The 18,490-nt window shown below is 39.5% G+C and overlaps 1 protein-coding gene across 1 annotated transcript; it reads right to left on the bottom strand.

Moving 5' to 3' along the window:
• Positions 1–5,658: 5,658 nt before the first annotated feature.
• Positions 5,659–18,248, bottom strand: LOC139730475 (estrogen-related receptor gamma-like). Its single transcript, XM_071641315.1, has 5 exons — positions 18,149–18,248; positions 14,416–14,676; positions 13,667–13,904; positions 12,495–12,679; positions 5,659–5,903 (listed from the first exon to the last, which is right to left on the bottom strand). The coding sequence occupies exons 1-5, from the start codon at positions 18,246–18,248 to the stop codon at positions 5,659–5,661; spliced, it is 1,029 nt and encodes a 342-aa protein (XP_071497416.1).
• Between the last annotated feature and the right edge of the window lie 242 nt (positions 18,249–18,490).

The raw sequence follows: 18,490 nt of genomic DNA on the forward strand, positions 1-18,490 counted from the left end.
GTCCCTGTTTGTGGAAATTTTTATTCCGCCAAGTAAAGATATCATAATTGGCATTGTTTATAGACCCCCACGTTCAAGTCCTAAAGATTTTTTGGATTGTATAACAAACTTATTAAAAAGCCCCTTTTTAATGAATTAAAGTTTTTCATAATGGGTGATTTTAACATTGATTTGATTAAGAATGATGATAATACATCTCAAGAATTTCTTGAAATGTTTTTGTCAGCTTCTTTTTTGCCATTAATTTCGAAGCCAACTCGTGTTACAAATCATTCCGCCACCCTCCTTGATAACATTTTCGCTAATTCTGTGCAGGTTTTTAATTCTTTTATAATTCTATATTATATTACTGATCATTTCCCCATTATAGCATGTTTTGACCTTAAACACGGTGTTGATAAGTTTCATTCTTCATCCAGACGTAGAGCTACACCAGAAAATGTGGCTAGCCTTGGTGCTAACTTAGATAGGGCTAATTGGTCTAGTGTTTATGATAATGATGATATAAATGTATCGTTTGAGAATTTTTCAGGGATAATCAAAAGATATTTGGATGAATATATTCCTAGATTAGAAGAAAAGTCATTTAATTATAAAACTTCCCCCAAATTACCATGGATTTCAAAATCTCTTCTTCGTTCAATAAATAGGAAAAATAGGTTATAACATAAATTCAAAATGAAAAAAAAAAACCTGAGAAGTCAAAAAATAAATACACTTCGAATAAAGATATTCTAACAAAGATTATACGGTTGGAAAAGAGAAAATATTATATGATTCAGTTAGAAAAATATAAACATGATATAAAAAGATACATATAAGGTGTTGAATCAGGCTATGAATATATCAAAAAAAGAAATCAGAAATTACAAAAATAATGCTTGATAAAGATTTTGAAGATCCCAATGATATAGTCAACATTTTTCACTCTTATTTCTCAAAGATTGGAGAGAATTTGGCAGAAAAAATACCGCAGTCAAATATACATTTATCTAAATTCTTAGGTCAATCCAATTCCAGTTCTATTTTTTTTTTTTGTTCCAACAACAAAATATGAAAGAATAGATATTGTTACCGCAAATAATAACAAGCAAAGTGCCGGTTATGACGATATCCGTCATTTTAATTTAAAGGGAATTACTAGTATATCTTCAGTTGCTGACCCACTTTCATATATTTTCAATAAATCCATATCAAATGGTGTTTTTCCTGATTTTATGAAAATAGCTAAGGTTTTCCCTTTATTAAAAAACGGAGATGGTTCTGATATATGTAATTATAGACCTATTTCTTTACTTTCATCTTTATCTAAAATATTGGAAAAATTGATATTTACAAGAACAATTAATTTTCGGAATTTGCATAATGTTTTTACAAATTCTCAGTTTGGGTTTCGTCAAAAACATAGCACCATTCATGCCCTTTTAAAGTTTATTGACCACGCTGCGCATACTATTGATAATCATTCTCATCTCATTGGTATCTTCCTGGACTTCTCCAAGGCCTTCGATACAATTAATCATGAAATATTACTTTATAAACTGTCTCATTATGGAATTCGGGGGAAGGCCTTGGAGTGGTTCAGGAGTTACCTACAAAACCGAAAACAATATATCTTTGAACGAAAACAGCTCGAGTTTTGAATTCATTAAATGTGGCGTCCTACAGGGTAGTTTATTAGGACCATTACTTTTTTATCATTTATATTAATGACTTTTGCAGATCATCTGACATACTCTCATTTATACTTTTTGCTGATGATTCAAATATTTTCTTTTCTCACCAAAATCCAGATACTCTTGTATGCATCATTAATTCCGATTTGAAAAAAGTAACTCAGTGGATAAGAGCTAATAAATTATCACTTAATCTCCAGAAAACTAAGTATATGCTTTTTAGTAATTCTATAGAAGATTTAGGCACAGGTATTGCTTTTGATGACACTTTGTTAGAACGAGTTTCTCATATAAAATTCCTTGGTTTCACAGTGGACGATAAACTTTCGTGGAGGCCGCATATTACAAACATTAGTACAATAATTTCACGCAATATTGGTATTATTAATAGACTTAAGTTTCATATTCCATTGTCCTCTTTGTTGACGTTGTATTTTTCTCTAATTTTACCTTATCTTGATTACGGACTCCTAGCGTGGGGTAGTGCCCATCAAAATTTACTTGATAAACTACTGTTATTAAAAAAAAAAAAAGGTTGTTCGTATTATTTGTGGCGTCCCGCCACGTTCCCGTACAGAGCCATTATTTACTAAGTTATAAGATTTTGAAAATTAAAGATTTGTATTTTTATTTTCAACTTGGTCAGTTTATGTTTAATTACAATGTAAATGCACTTCCCAGTATTTTCAATTCAATGTTCCCACGGAACCAGTCTTTTCATGATTATCCCACTAGACAATCTAATGAGTTTCATTTACCCCTCATGAGAACTTTATTGGCTCAGAATACATTTATATACACCGGTCCTAGATTTTTGAACTCACTGAGCTGTGAAATAAAAAATTCCTCATCTTTGCATTCTTTTAAGCGCAAGTTGAAATCTTTTCTATTAAATTATCTCTGATATGTTTTTTTTCTTTCATTAGCTATAGGTTTCGTCAACCTCAGGGTTCATCATCCACCCACCAATCATTCAATCACTGAATTCGTTATTACGTAATGAAGTAGCCATCACAATCCTTTCACGGCTGCATGCAGCGCCAACTCTATGAAGCACATTCTCTACCATCCCCTGTTCCATTTCCCTTGTTTAGCGTATAGGCATTCTCTCATTCTCTCTTTTCTTTCTTTCCTTCCGTACTTTTCATCTATTCTAGCAAGTTGTGTCATGTTGTTGTGTTTATTCTGTTTTGTCCCGTCCTGTCGTATAATCATATTTGTCACAAGTGTTTTTAAATAAGTAATTCATAAGTTTTAGGAGTGGTTCACAATATACGAGCTCTGCTTTTTAGTGGACCTCTCTATTCTTTCTTCTTCTTTTTTCAACTGAAGCATGACTTTGTATGTGTGTGTGGGGGGGGGGGGGGGGTTGCCAGTATGCGCTCTTATGTTTATCGATATCATTTATTTGCAAAGGCAAATGTTTTTGTTTATGATGTAATACCTGCATGGGATGGTGAGTTGACGGTGCTGGTGATGGTGTACTGGGTGCCCGAATAGCGAATAGCGAATACTTCTATGTGAACGCAGCCTTAGGCTGTACCGAGTACACCATCACCCGCCGAACCCGCACCGTCAACTCACCATCCCATGCAGTGAGGATTTCTTCTTCCTACATCCCAGCAAATCTTAGTAACAATTTCTAAACTGCATCAGAATGTCAGTCTACATGCTTATTTTTGCTAAAGGGCAAATCCAGACCAAAATTGTCATTATTTCATAAACGAGAGACGGTATACGCTGCAAGAAAATCGAACAAGCTCGATTCCCACTTTGCTATGCTATTCGCAGCTATTCGGTACTTTCGAATAGTGGTCTCTTATGTGAACCGGTGTGAGGAAATCCTATCGTTCGATTCAAGCTATTCGCGTGCCCTCGAAAACGAGCCCCAAATACCCAAATAGTATACTTCTATGTGAACGCAGCCTAACGGACGCTTCACTCGTTTTCAGAGCGACATAATACATAAGCTTTACGTAACGATTTATGGTATTCATCAAACCTTCTCAAACAAAGTTTGAAGTTGCACAGGCCAGATGACCAGAATGTTCCCAATTAATGCTTGGGAAGGCGTCCATTTCATTTTCTTGCATTGAATATATTAACAATCTCTTTCTATTGATACTTTGCCAAATACCACTCTCGCTGTCAGGTGGATGTGGTGGCAAGCAGCATTTATAAGGATTACATGAATAATCAGTACATATAACAATATAGCCAGTGAATTTTAAAACCAACATGCCTGTTGGTCCAAAATAATGACCTTTTTAATTTTTTTTTTACTGGCTTATTACAAGTACAGTACAAACGATTGCTACTCCTACAATGAACTATTATAGTAGAGCAATTCAACAGTTTAGAGATAAAGTTCTCTGCAATCGTTTGTAGTTACACCGAGGAGGTTCAAGAGATGGAGTAACAACAGTGTTATTCCCTTTGATCTCATGTTTGAAGTATGTCCTAAACTGGAGCTGCCTCACAGATCGGAAGACAATTGATTCATGTGGAATTGCATCATGACTCGTCACTCTCAATGGAAGATATGTCTTCTTGATGTTAATTACTTTTCGCTGTCCGTTCTTATGAAACATGAGAGGTGCATAAAGGTACAGACACAAGGATGTGCAAATAAAAATTCCACAAAAATGATGAAATAGGAATTAAGATTACCCGACTTTACATGTTTTTACACTAACATATCAATGAGTAAAGAACTACACTTGAAGATTATACATTATGCAGTTTCATTTGTCAGAAGTGATCGGAAAGATGATACAATTGACTTTCCAGAAAGGGTGCAGTTCAGGTATTTTCACAAGGTACAGCTTGGATTTACACTTTCTTGACATAATCTGGTCAGTGGTTACTTTCTTTTTCATATGCCTTATCATAAACTGAAATTTATTTTCCTTAATATAATACAAAAACAAACAAAGTACTGTATAGCCTACATTATGTTAGCGTTCCAATGAATCATCTCTTTGCTCGGAAAGACGGCGGCATCGAACCCTGATCATCAAGGTCACAAAAGCACCTGTGAAATTCTTTTGTACGTCAAAAGAAAACTGACAGCTGTTTAAATGTTTACAGCCAGTTGGAACTCCATTTCTCAAACCTCCTCAGTTTTACTGAGCGTGAAACCACAGGCTTTAGCTTTGAGATCGTCAACATGTGGCTCCAGCATGCATGAATATAGATGACGTTGAAATTGTTGTCACCGTTTAACCATACGAGATTTCTTTGTATGTTTTTTTGGGATATTTGCTTCATTATTACGTCTGCCAAAGATTGAGGTTATGTTTTAATCGGCGTTTGTTTTGTTTTTCGTTTGTTTGTTTGTTTGTTTGTCTGTCTGTCTGTCTGTGTGGAGAATAACTCAAAAAGTTGTGAACAGATTGGAATAAAACTAACGCATGTGTTGAAATATCTTGCGAAAAGAAGGCCAGCTGGAGCCTGACATGCTTTGCAGCAAAACGAGCACTACCTGACTCCTGTTTCAGATGTTAGGCCGTTAGCGTATCACCTATTAACGTCGTGGTTGACGTTATACATCTTAAAAGGAAACAAAGATATTGACGACAACGTTACAAGTCGCAGAGACAAAAAGCCACATTCAAAGTCAGTGTGCAATGTGCAGCGTCATAAAGGTGCAACTATTTCCTCTTTAATATCACAGTTAAAACTACAATCCAGAAATTAGGGATACACAAAATGTCAATTGCCACTGAATATAAGCAGGGTTTTTTTTTTTTAAATGTAAAAACATCTACTGCAAAAATTCCTTCATGACTTAGGTAGCCTTATATTTTCATTCATTTTCTTATATCTAATTTTTCTGATTTCCACGAGGCTATAACACGGAATTTTACACCACTTAGAATTCGAGAGCCTTGTCGATCGTTTGCCGAGCAATTTCCAACGAAAGCACGCAATGTGTGCAAAACCCGAGGTATTACTGGTATATCTCGATGTTCCTTCTGGCCTATATTGTGCAGTTTGTTAACTCGTCAACCAGACTGGTGACCTCAACTCTTCCTGTTACTCTCATCCTCAGCAAGTGGTCCATGGCCGTGTTGCTAACCTTCCGTAGGGTTGGTAGGCGCAGCAGGAGCTTGCCGTAGCGCTTGGGTTCCTTGGGATAGGTGTCTCGAGCATGATTTTGCAAGCATTCAAGGAAACGCCTCTGCAGCGCCCTTACGTTGTCTAATTCCGTCAGTCCGGGAGCATCTGTGTTGCAGTGATCGGACAAAGGCATGTGGCATGAAATTGACCAATTGATGTACTCTGCCAGCTTGTGGAAGAACTCGGAAAAAGATGTTATTACGAGGTACAGAAATTTAATTACATGAAACCTTCAAGGAGATATCTAACCATTTTATCTTCCGTCATCAAACTGTATAAGTAAAATGTATTTGTGTATCAAGGAATTAAAAAATAAATGAGTAGCCTCCCTATCATTATGGCACGGTACATGTATAACAAAGGAACTACACCTAACAGAACACGTAGTTTTAGAGAGAAACATAGTAACTAGAAAATGACGAATGTCTTCGCGCCACACGATGGTACGTTTTTTCGACTATCCGCATTGTATAAGCAGCCAGGGCAGTTTTTGTTTTGTTTTGTTTTGTTTTGTTTTGTTTTGCTTTGCTTTGTTTTGTTTTGTTTTGTTTTGTTTTTAGGAAGTGAAGGTGCTGAGAAGGTTAATGGGACTTTCTGAAGATTTGTACCGGCTTAAAACGGCAAACCTGAACGTGTATAGAGATTCATTGATAACTTGTTGATTTACAAAATGATAAAGTATAACTGAAGTATCAACTCATACAATGTCCAATGCATTTATAGCCCCTCTAAATTCCTAGCGGTAGTCTAGGTTAATGTAATAAAAAAATCGACAACATTGCAAACCCTTTACACGATGTTTAACCGTGGAATACCCAAAGAGGTACTATATCCTACTACCTCCTTGGTATACCCTTGAAAGATGTGACGATTCGGAAAATTTGATGAATTATCGTCAAGTAATAAGTGAGTGATAACGATCACTTACTTATATTTTCAATATGATATCAATCTAAAGCTTTTCGTGAATAATTATATAATGTTGCACATTAATATTTTGTTTTCACATAATATGTCAGGAAGTACGATTTTCAAGATAACTCTGATAACGGATTCTCATTCCAAACAAGATTTATATCATATGAAAATCGAATATATAGAATGAAATAGAACATCAGATAATTATCAGATAAATATTGGAGGCGCTTCTCCCTGAATTATACATTTTCACAATTTTTTTTTTCATGTGTGTAGGCCTGCAATAATCATCTTGACATTAAGATTCGATTATCAAACATTTTAAGAGAACAATAGTATTACTGTGTACACATAGCTTCAGGAACATTCTCGAGAAGAACTAGTGACTGGCGAGAAAGTATGTGCCTTTTAAAGAGTGTTAAGAGATAAGTATGATGACGCCAATATCGCGACAAAGCCCTTTAGGGCATGCTTTTTCTATGCCTCTGCAACGAGATTTATTACATTTTCGGGATGTACGTCCGCCGGTCCTTCTATCCGTCCGTAATTGACTTTGTAGACAGCGTAAGGGCTCGGTCACACTGCCCAAAAGTCGCGTAACGCGCATGAGTGACGTAAGAAATCTGGTTTTGCGTGCTTGTCCGTCGAGAATTTTACCATTTTCGCTGATTTACGCGATGAAAATCACCGATGAATTGCGCAAGAACTACGGAAAGATCACTCAAAACACGGGTCATAATGTCTGCTAATCGTCAGTGGAAAGTCGTCGGTAAACGCGATTGCGGCAACATTTTCGCGACCGATCACTGACATTCCACCCATATTTCGCTCATTGTTCGCGTAAGAACTACGCAAACTACGCAAAAATTACGTAAAACTTGTCCGTCGAGAATTTCCGCTGATTTACGCGAAGAAAATCACCGATGAATTGCGCAAGAACTACGGAAATATCACGCAAAAATCACTAACAAACCACGCATTTTCAGCGCATACGCACGCAAAGGCCCCAACTAGGGCGAATACGTGGTTGTGCGCGACGACTGAGGTCCCCGGTAAATCACGCATAATCTGCGCATTACTAGTATCACTAATGAATTGCGTATGAATCGCGCATTATTTGCGCATGAACGCGATAGCGGCAACATTGTCGGGAACGATCACTGATATTTCACGCATTGTCCGCGCAAGAACGACGCAAACTATGCAAAAATTACGTTAAACAGCGCAATACTGCGTAAACTTTTACGCGAAGCCGAGTTTTGAGCTGCTCAAAACTCGTAATCACGTAAAGCGCCGATCCGGCGCACATCGGCTGACAACTACGAAGGTTCCACGTCAGACAAACTCATTAAATGCGCAAACCGCGCATGTATCGCGTAAGGCTCAAATTTTTTACATGGTTCATTTGTTTACGCGACTTTTGGGTAGTGTAACCGGGCCTTGGCCAGGTTTTGAGCAAGTCAAAACTCGGCTTCATGTAAAAGCTCAAATTCTTAAAGTTTCACTGTTCCCTCTATGTTTCTGCGATGCGTAACGTCATTCTCACTCACAACGGCGTAGCCAGGATTTCATCTTAGGGGGCGGTTAGTGTGCGAGGGAGCGAAGCGACCGAGCCCGAGCGAGCGGAGCGAGCGAGGGGGGGAGGGTGTGGGAGGGGGGTGTCCCCCTCCCACGGTGAGAACTTTTTGCATTTTGATGTTGTAAATGGTGCAATTTGATGCATGTTTTTGCGCGTTTTATCGACGTGAAACAGTTCCACTTGTTTAAGGTAGCAGTTTATTTTGATGTAGATTATCATTGAACAATTTGCCTATAAAATGGTATAATTTAAATACACTTCTTGTATTAATTCTTTTCACTGAATATCATGAACGCGACTGAACCCGAGCGAGCGGAGCGAGCTAGGGGGAGGGGAGGGTGTGGGAGGGGGGTGTCCCCCCCTCCCACGGTAAGAACTTTTTGCATTTTGATGTTGCAAATGGTGCAATTTGATGCATTTTTTACGCGTTTTATCGACGTGAAAGTCCCACTCGTTTAAGGTAGCAGTTTATTTTGATGTAGATTATCATTGAACAATTTGCCTATAAAATGGTATAATTTAAATAAACTTCTTGTATTAATTCTCTTCACTGAATATCATGAACGCGACTGAACCCGAGCGAGCGGAGCGAGCGAGGGGGGAGGGGAGGGTGTGGGAGGGGGGTGTCCCCCCTCCCACGGTAAGAACTTTTTGCATTTTGATGTTGTAAATGATGCAATTTGATGCATGTTTTTGCGCGTTTTATCGACGTGAAAGTCCCACTCGTTTAAGGTAGCAGTTTATTTTGATGTAGATTATTATTGAACAATTTGCCTATAAAATGGTATAATTAAAATAAACTTCTTGTATTAATTCTCTTCACTGAATATCATGAACGCGACTGAACCCGAGTGAGCGGAGCGAGAGAGGGGGGAGGGGAGGGTGTGGGAGGGGGGTGTCCCCCCTCCCACGGTTAGAACTTTTTGCATTTTGATGTTGCAAATGGTGCAATTTGATGCATGTTTTTGCGTGTTTTAACGAGTTGAAACAGTCCCACTTGTTTAAGGTTGCAGTATATTTTGATGTAGGTTATCATTGAACAATTTGCCTATAATATGGTATGATTTAAATACACTTCAGGGCTTTTTACACTTGTGTTTCTTAACCCCGGACTTTCTCTGACCCAGGACTATCGTTAGTCCCGTACCAATTTTTCAGCTTTTTACACTCGCCAATTAGTCCCGTACTATCTCTTGTCCGGGGCTAAGGAGAAAACTGACCTTTTTACACTCGTATTTCTTAGCCCCGGACTTTCCAAACCACATAAATATTCATAATTACGCTGTGTACTGTACACGTACACGCACGCACCGGCAGCACTTGATTGCCTCGTTTCTGATTGGTCAGTGAGGGTCGGACTTCGTCTCCGTCGCTTAGCCCAGGATTATTTTTTGTTCTGTTTACACTCACTTGCTTGGCACCGCAATTGCGGTGCTAACCCCTGCTATTTTTCAGGGCCAGATAGTACCGTACTATCGGTGGGGCTAGCCCACTTTGGCAAAAACGAGTGTAAACAGAAAGTGGGCTAAGGATAGTCCCGTACCAACGGTGGGGCTAAGGCCCCCCCCCCCCCCCCCCCCCCTTAGCCCCACTGTTGGTCCGGGGCTAAGCAAAATTTTACAAGTGTAAAAAGCCCTTTCTTGTATTAATTCTTTTCACTGAATATCATGAACGCGACTGAACCCGAGCGAGCAGAGCGAGCGAGGGGGGGGGGGGGGGGAGGGCGTGGGAGGGGGTGACCCCCCTCCCACGGTGAGAACTTTTTGCATTTTGACGTTGCAAATGGTGCAATTTGATGCATGTTTTTGCGCGTTTTATCGACGTGAAACAGTAACACTTGTTTAAGGTAGCAGTATATTTTGATGTAGGTTATCATTGAACAATTTGCCTATAAAATGGTATTATTTAAATAATCTTCTTGTATTAATTCTTTTCACTGAATATCATGAACGCGACTGAACCCGAGCGAGCGGAGCGAGCGAAGGGGGAGGGGAGGGTGTGGGAGGGGGGTTTCCCCCCTCCCATGGTGAGAACTTTTTGCATTTTGATGTTGCAAATGGTGCAATTTGATGCATGTTTTTGCGCGTTTTATCGACGTGAAACAGTCCCACTTGTTTAAGGTTGCAGTATATTTTAGTGTAGATTATTATTGAACAATTTGCCTATAAAATGGTATCATTTAAATAATCTTCTTGTATTAAACAATTCTTACACTGAATATCATGAACGCTGTCTGTTCAGCAATCAAACAGAAAAAGCACAGGGTGTAGATAGGGGCATATCCCCTCCCACACGAAGGTGATTTTGCGTTTTCAGACCTGAAATTCAGCGATCATGTGTAAATTTTTGGTGCAATACTTTTTCATCGAAGTGAAATCACGGAATTTAGCTCTTATTCCGAATGTACACCATCTGTATGTATAAAGTGTGAGGTAGAGCTTGGGGGAAGGGGGATTCCCCCTCCCGCTCGCGGAGTTTTTGCGTTTTTAGAATTGAAATAAAGCGATCTGGGTATAGCCACAGTCTTTTTCTATGCATGGCGGAAGGGGGGGGGGAGGGGCGGGCGAGCAGGGAGAAGGCGTGGGCGAGTGTTATCTCCACCCTTCTTTTCCGATGGAGCTTTTGCCTTTTTAAGGTTGAAATTGAGATATCTCGTATACGCATATTTGATGGAACCAACATTTGGGAAATCAAAAAAAAAAAAAAAAACTGATGGGGCGGGGGGAATGAGGGAGGAAAGGGTCGATTAAAAAGGGAAATTCCCCTTATACATGAGGGAACCTTGAGTTGTTCGGAATATAAGTGATAAGTCTTGTGCACTCAGAATTATTCATATTTTTTTTTAAATCTAAAAAGTGTACTAAGCTAGGGAAAGAGGCACAGAAGGGGAGGGTTTGGGAGGGGGATACCCCCTCCCAAGCACGAGAAATTTTGCATATTTTGAATTGAAATTCAACGATCTGGTGTACACTTTGAGTGAAATATTCAAAAAATATCTTATTTGATGAAAGGTTCAAAAGGAGACCCGCTTCATGTGCATGCATACAATATACACGCATTTTTTTTCCGCCTCCCAAATCCCCGGTCCAAATCTTAGGGGGGGGCGACCGCCCCCATCGCCCCCCCCCCCCCTGGCTACGCCAGTGCTCACTCATGAATCGTTGTAATTATATGTGTGATACTGGAATTAAATTTCTCTAGGGAAATTTGTGGGCCATAATATAGGGTCAAAGGTCAGAGGTTAAATGTCAAATGAAATGCTAAAATTGAACTTTCTTTTCGTAAGAAATTGCATATCTCCATAAAACTATATGCATGTACTGCCTGACAATGATTCTCTTGGGATTTTTTTTTTTCGTCATTGGGTCAAGGGTTAAAGGTCATGGTAAAATCCTAAGATTCTACTATAATTCCTGACACGAAACTATTTAATCAATAAAAAGTCTGCAAGGAAAGATTTGGGCCATTGGGTCAAAGTCAAATGAAAATTTTGTTATTTCACAATTTCCTATTCTAACAATAGCTAAATGCATTGTCAAAATTTGGATATTGTCAGTTGTGTTTATTTTGAAGAAAGTTTTGGGCCATAGGGGAAAGGGTCAAGTGAAAATTCTCGAATACTTGGAACGTGGTTTAAGGAATGTATACTTATAGACCTCCAAGGCACTCCACAAATTATTTTGTGGTTGTGCCGAACTTTCAAACACATCATATTATGAAATTGTCAAGAGGCAATGTAGACCTATGGGGAGAACCATGCGATATGGCGGAGGCATGCTGGTGACACATCCCCAGCGACATTTCTATAGTTCTCAGTGATATTAGTCTTACACGGAATTTCATTCTCCCTTGTGTGTTGGTGTGTGTGTGTGTGTGTGTGTGTGTGCGCGCGCGCGCGCGCGCGCGTGGATGAAGCAAACGAGACAATGTTCTATTCCCGGAAAAAAAAAAAAGACCAGATCGAACGACATTCCGACACGATATGATCGTAACAAACTATGATTTCTTCCGCTCTGTTATTCAGACGAAAACAACCCTGTAACCGTGACATTAGGAACACGTTGTTGTGCTGCCACCGGTTCAGGTTTGTGCTGCTAATGCTGTTATTGAAGATGCCAAATGTACCTCAACTCAAATAGTGATAATGGTGTTTCAGTCATGTCAAATTGTTAAGAGGTATGAAACTGAGTGAACGTTACCTGGGAAGCAGAGGACGAGGGCATTCATGATACAGAATTCGGGCAGGTCGAGTTTCATGGTTTGCAGGGTGCTGTAGAACGCTAATGTGCCATCACTCAGGTCCCCCCATCCTAACTTCTTGCACTCCGCCGAAGTGAGGGAATGTTTTCCAGTAACGCGTATGAGAGGGTACGAATCCATAGACCTGACACAATATTGAGACAACTTTTTACAACTGTTTCTATATATACGAATGATACATTTTCCGAGTTCACGTCCTTGACAAAAAAATATCCTTCACTCTTGAATTCATACAGAGAAATGAAAATGATAAATTTTACAATCTAGTATACAATAACGAAAAGAGAAAGTTTGATTTTCATAAAAGCAAACACAAAACGTGATTCTTGTCAAGTTATCCTCCACAAATAGTTCGAACAGAAAATTTGATTAAACACATAATTCAATTCTCATGTCATTTTAGAGATCCTCTTAGTCATTATCGAGACACTGTCTGAAACGTCATCAATCACTTGAACTTTAAACGAGTAAGTGGAAATGAATTTGTTGAAAGAAAGCGAAAATAAGAAAAAGCGAATAATAAGCACAGATCTCGGAAAAGAATAATAACTCACATAAAACAGATATGCCTACTCTAACAGAGCCGGCGGAGCGTTTTCAAAAGTGTGGGGCCCACTTCCGGGTTTCATGAGCTAACAAGCAATAATAAAAAAAGGGTCCTCAGCTCGTCTCTCCCTTTCCATTTCCAGCTTTCTTCAGCTTACAAGCAAAAAAAAAAAAAAGTCCTCCATTTCTCCCCTTCCATTTCCGGGGTTTTTCAGCTGACAAGCAAAAAAAAAAAAAAAAAAAAAAAAAAGGTCTTCAGTGGAAATATTTAGTGCCACTTACGTACTTCCGGGTTAAAAAAAAGTGTGAGGGCCCAAAGTGATGACACCGTATGTATTCCGTTGTATGGTGCACAAAAAGTGTGGGGGCCTGAGCCCCACGGCGCCCACGGTTCCGCCGGCCATGTCTAAGTCAGTTTGACTATGTATGTTTGCGTTGAAGAATCCAAATCGAGAACCCACAATCATTATTATATACATTCTTCGTGTAACGCTATGAACTTGGCAGGCCTAGTGAAACAAGCTCCTCCTATAAAGCCTCAACACTCCTTAAAAGTCAGTTTTACCTGTAGGCAACCCGTAGGATCATAAGATCCATGAAAGTAGCCTTAAGGAGGCTCATCTGGTCCTCAAGGCATAGCTGGCGGAAGCCGGGAATGGCTTTGGCCCACTGGATGATCATGAGAAGCTCTTGGTTACCGCCCTTGGCAAGATCTTCGTTGGTGGCACTGCCGGCGGGCATGGCTGATGGAGGGGGTAGTATACCGTCCGATGTGGAGGGTATGTTAGACAAATTCTCAGGGTCTACCACAAGAGAGAGAGAGAGGGAGAAAGAGAGAGAGAGAGAAAGTCAAAAGAGGGCATCATGGGCATTACCACTCTCAATAGATTCAACTTCAATTTATCTCATCCTGTATATTCGAGGTAAGCCTACGCTTAAAAACTAGTGTTCTTGATAACGTTTCCAGGCCCAAGGGATGGAGGGGCACAATGTGCCCCCCTTGGGCATGGAAGGGGTCGAAAAAGCTTGGGCTTTATAGGGTTAAATGACGAGAGGAGCATAATTGGATTGTTTCCCATGTAAAGACAGATCTCTGCTTCAACAGTTTGCCCTGAAAACGTCTTTCCTTAATCGAAACTGGTTTATCTGTACGAATAGCAGGTTTACAGTAAGGCGTATGTCAGGGAGCATTATGAATATTGTCACAAATTTAAATCCATCAACTATTTTTTGACGTTATGGTGTAAAAGGGCTTATGTATGTCAAATTTTGCTAGTTAGCTTCATTACACTATTCAGCAGGTCTCAAACCTACTGCTGGCATCGTACGGGAAGGTCTGTGGGCTAGCAATGATAAGGGCCCTGACGGTGAGCTGCCACGGCTCTGCCTCGGCTTCATTCAGATTGAGATAGAATGACACATCAGTAGGATTGGGCCTAACTGCTCCCGCTGCTTCACTACCCTTCTGGCAGACATCAGGCGGCGACCTTGGCCGGGGCTGCTGGCTGGTTTGGCAGTCTGACAGTGACTGTTTGGTGCTGGAGTTCCCTTCCGACACACGACTGACTCTTACAGCTGAAAGAGAGCATCAAGCAATGTATAGCAATAGTTAAACACAGTATTGTAGTCATACATAATGGTATAGATAAGAATGTGTCGCCTTTGATAAACTTACCTTCAGATTGATGTAATGCCACTGATAGTGGCCAAAGTTTGGTCATCCGTCCTTTACCAATGAGTGTGACAAAGATAGCGATTCTCTTAAAGTGAAAACATCGACTGAATGACTGGAGGTCAGTGAGACCGCTGTTCCGAAAACTATAGTTTGCTTTGCGACGTGACCACATGTTAAAGCTCTAATCGCACGTTGGACCTGCTCAGTCAAGCACATGTAGATAGTAACGTCGTGCAGAAGTCGAACCACGTATATTTTAATCAAATCGCAGAAGTCTTATATTTTTTATCACGATGACCAGCTAGCATATGATGTTAGGGTTACACAAGGTTCTTGTTTACAAAATTGGCGTAATTTTCACTTGTGACTTTGCCCGGTTGCCATGATGTTAGATATCTGTCTTGAGAGTGTGAACTGCTTGTTGATCAATAGCTCCCGATTGAAAATTCCCGGTTGTACCTTATTGGTCGTATTGTACAGTGGCGTATCTAGGGGGGGGGGGGCAAGGGGGGCACGTGCCCCGGGCGCCACTCCTTGGGGGCGCCGAAAACGAAGAAACGAAAAAAAAAAAAAAACGAAGAAGAAAAAGAAAAAAAAGAAAAGAAAAGAAGAAGAAGAAGAAGAAGAAGAAGAAACCTCGCCCGGACCGGGGGGGGGGGGGGGGGAAGAAAACCAAATCAAACAAGATAAAAACAAAAAATGACAATGTTAATTGTGTTCACACAAGAATTCCATGTTTTGTAAGCTGAAATTTTGGCTCGCTCGCTGCGCTCGCTCGACAAAATGTATAGAAAAGAGGATAAGAACAAAACGTGATGACAACGCGGACAAAATGACAATGTATATTGTGTTCACACATGCCATTGTTAGAAGGCAAAATGTTACAGGGAGCAGCGGCTGCAATTTTCTGAAGCGATCGCCTACTGGATCAAACGAGGGCGTCAAAGGTGTCGAACATACGGGGAGGGGGGGCAAAAAAAATCAAACAAGATAAGAACAAAACGTAATGTTTACGCGGAAATATACAAATTTCGGCTCACTCGCACGTTCTAATTTAGAGTATTTTTTTTCAAGTCCTCAGTTTGTTTGTATAAATCATTATCTAAAAGGCCGTCACTATATCCTGATTAGAATTGTAAGATTTAATAAGCAAATAATGACAAGAATTCCATGTTTTGTAAGCTGAAATACAGAAATTTTCGGCTCGCTCGCTGCGCTCGCTCGCCAAAACTTATCAAAAAAAGAAGATAAGAACAAAACGTGATGATGGCGCGGAAATATACAAATTTTGGCTCACTCGTGCGTACTTATTTGGAGTATTTCTGTCCTCAGTTTGCTGATATAAATCGTTATCTATAAGGCCATCACTATATCTTGATTAGAATTGTAAGATTTAATAAGCAAAAAATGACAAGAATTCCATGTATTGTAAGCTGAAATACAAAATTTTCGGCTCGCTCGCTACGCTCGCTCGCCAAAATTTCTCTCTCTCTCTAAAAAAAGAAGAAGATAAGAACAAAACGTGATGATGGCGCGGAAATATACAAATTATTAATTTCGGCTCACTCGTGCGTACTATGCAGGAGTATATTTTCAAGTCCTCAGTTTGTTGGTATAAATCGTTATCCATAAGGCCGTCACTATATCTTGATTAGAATATATTGTAAGATTTAATGAGCAAAAAATGACAAGAATTCCATGTATTGTAAGCTGAAATACAAAAATTTTCGGCTCGCTCGCTGCGCTCACTCGCCAAACTTTATCAAAAAGAAAAAGAAAAAGAAGATAAGAACAAAACGTGATGATGGCGCGGAAATATACAAATTATTAATTTCGGCTCACTCGTGCGTACTTAGTTGGAGTATTTTTTCAAGTCCTCAGTTTGTTGGCATAAATCGTTATCTATAAGGCCGTCACTATATCTTGATTAGAATTGTAAATTTAATAAGCAAAAAATGACAAGAATTCCATGTATTGTAAGCTGATATACAAAAATTTTCGGCTCGCTCGCTGCGCTCGCTCGTCAAAATTTATCCAAAAAAAAGATAAGAACCGAACGTGATGATGACGCGAAATTACAAAAATTTTCGGCTCGCTCGCTGCGCTCGCTCGCCAATATTTATCTAAATCTATTACATTTAAATCACTCTCAAAAGACCCCTTTTAAGTGCTTGAAAAAGCATATCATGTGGACTTTTTTAAGTCCCTACCGGGATGGGGTTGGGGTTGAACACTTTTTCAGAAATTAGGGGCGCAATTTTCGCGCTTGCCCCGGGCGCCGTTTTCCCTAGATACGCCACTGGTATTGTAGTGGTATTTGTAAGGACCAGGAAGAAAATGAAAGCGTGTAATTCATCATGTACTGCCGCTAGATTTTTTTATTTTTTCACTAATAAAATCGAGTCTTATTTGAAGATGTTTGAAAGAACACGAATGGTTACCGTAAACATTTATGCAGGATTACATACGTACTGCTCCACACCCCAAATTCGAGTCATTATAATCATTATCATAATAAACAAATAATATTAAATTTGATATAAAATGATATGTTCGAAACTACTATCAACAGTTTACCGGTATCACGTCAGTAAAAGTTCTGCTTTTATTATAGGTAGAACAAAGCTATTCGATCTTTATTATTACTATTATTATTATTTATTCGGCGTGTGCAAGACAATACAAGTGATAACAGATAAAAAAACAAAACAAGCAAAATAAAAGAATACAAAATGTCAGGTTTTCTCTGGTGAGCTTCCCTAAAGTTGCTGGGTTGGAAAAAAAGCATTGAAAATCACTATGACCCTTGGGCCTCTCCAATCACTGAGTAGCTGAACACACACACACAGACACACAGACACACACACACATCTGATCTCTGAAAGGACAATGAATAATAGATCAAATCTGTACTTAATGACAATACTTTTTTTCTCAGCTTCCTTGGACACATCTTGATATAATATATACTATACTGTATTTATACTGTCTTCATCACACAAAAAGACAGAATTATTGATGGGAAGCATTTGAATAAACCGTTGACCAAGAAAATCTTACCGTCAGGTTTCATGCCCACGTCTAGACATTTCTGGAACCGGCAAAATTGACAGTTGTTTCTGGTTACTTTGTTGATTTCACATCGTCCTTGCAGATTTGATGGTCCTCGGCAAGAATAAGACATTTTCTTCTGAAGAGACCTTTTGAAAAAACTCTTACAACCATCACAGGAAAAAGCCGAATAGTGGCTACCTGTGCCACAATCTCCGCACACGAGACATGGCCGGCCATGCTCCGAACGATTTTTCCATCGATTTTGGGATAACCCAGCTGGAGAAATGTTGCAAGCCAGGGATGAATTTGCCTGATTACTTTTGGTGGCAATCATTACATCTGAGCTTGTTTCCTCATTTGGTGTTGGTGAGCTGGCTATGGGGCCTTCGTGACTACTGCCGTCTTGTGAAGCATCCATCTTACCTTCTCCACATGACTCGCAAAAGTGGAATGGAAGGAGCAAAAATGAAGCTAAAGTCAAACGCCTGGGATTTACTTATTAAGAGCGAAGTAGATACCAGTATATCTGTACCACTCTGTGTGCCTTGACTGTATTGTATGGCATTTCACGTAATGCGTTTTACAGTGCTTTCGTTTCCCCCGAAGCACCAAGGGTAACGCCTCCAATAAAATGGGAATAGATGTATATTGCTGAATCTA

Source organism: Diadema antillarum, unplaced genomic scaffold (assembly GCF_040938485.1).
Source record: "Diadema antillarum isolate AM-2024a unplaced genomic scaffold, OU_Dant_1.0 seq00000315_RagTag, whole genome shotgun sequence".
NCBI classification, from domain to species: Eukaryota; Metazoa; Echinodermata; class Echinoidea; order Diadematoida; family Diadematidae; genus Diadema; species Diadema antillarum.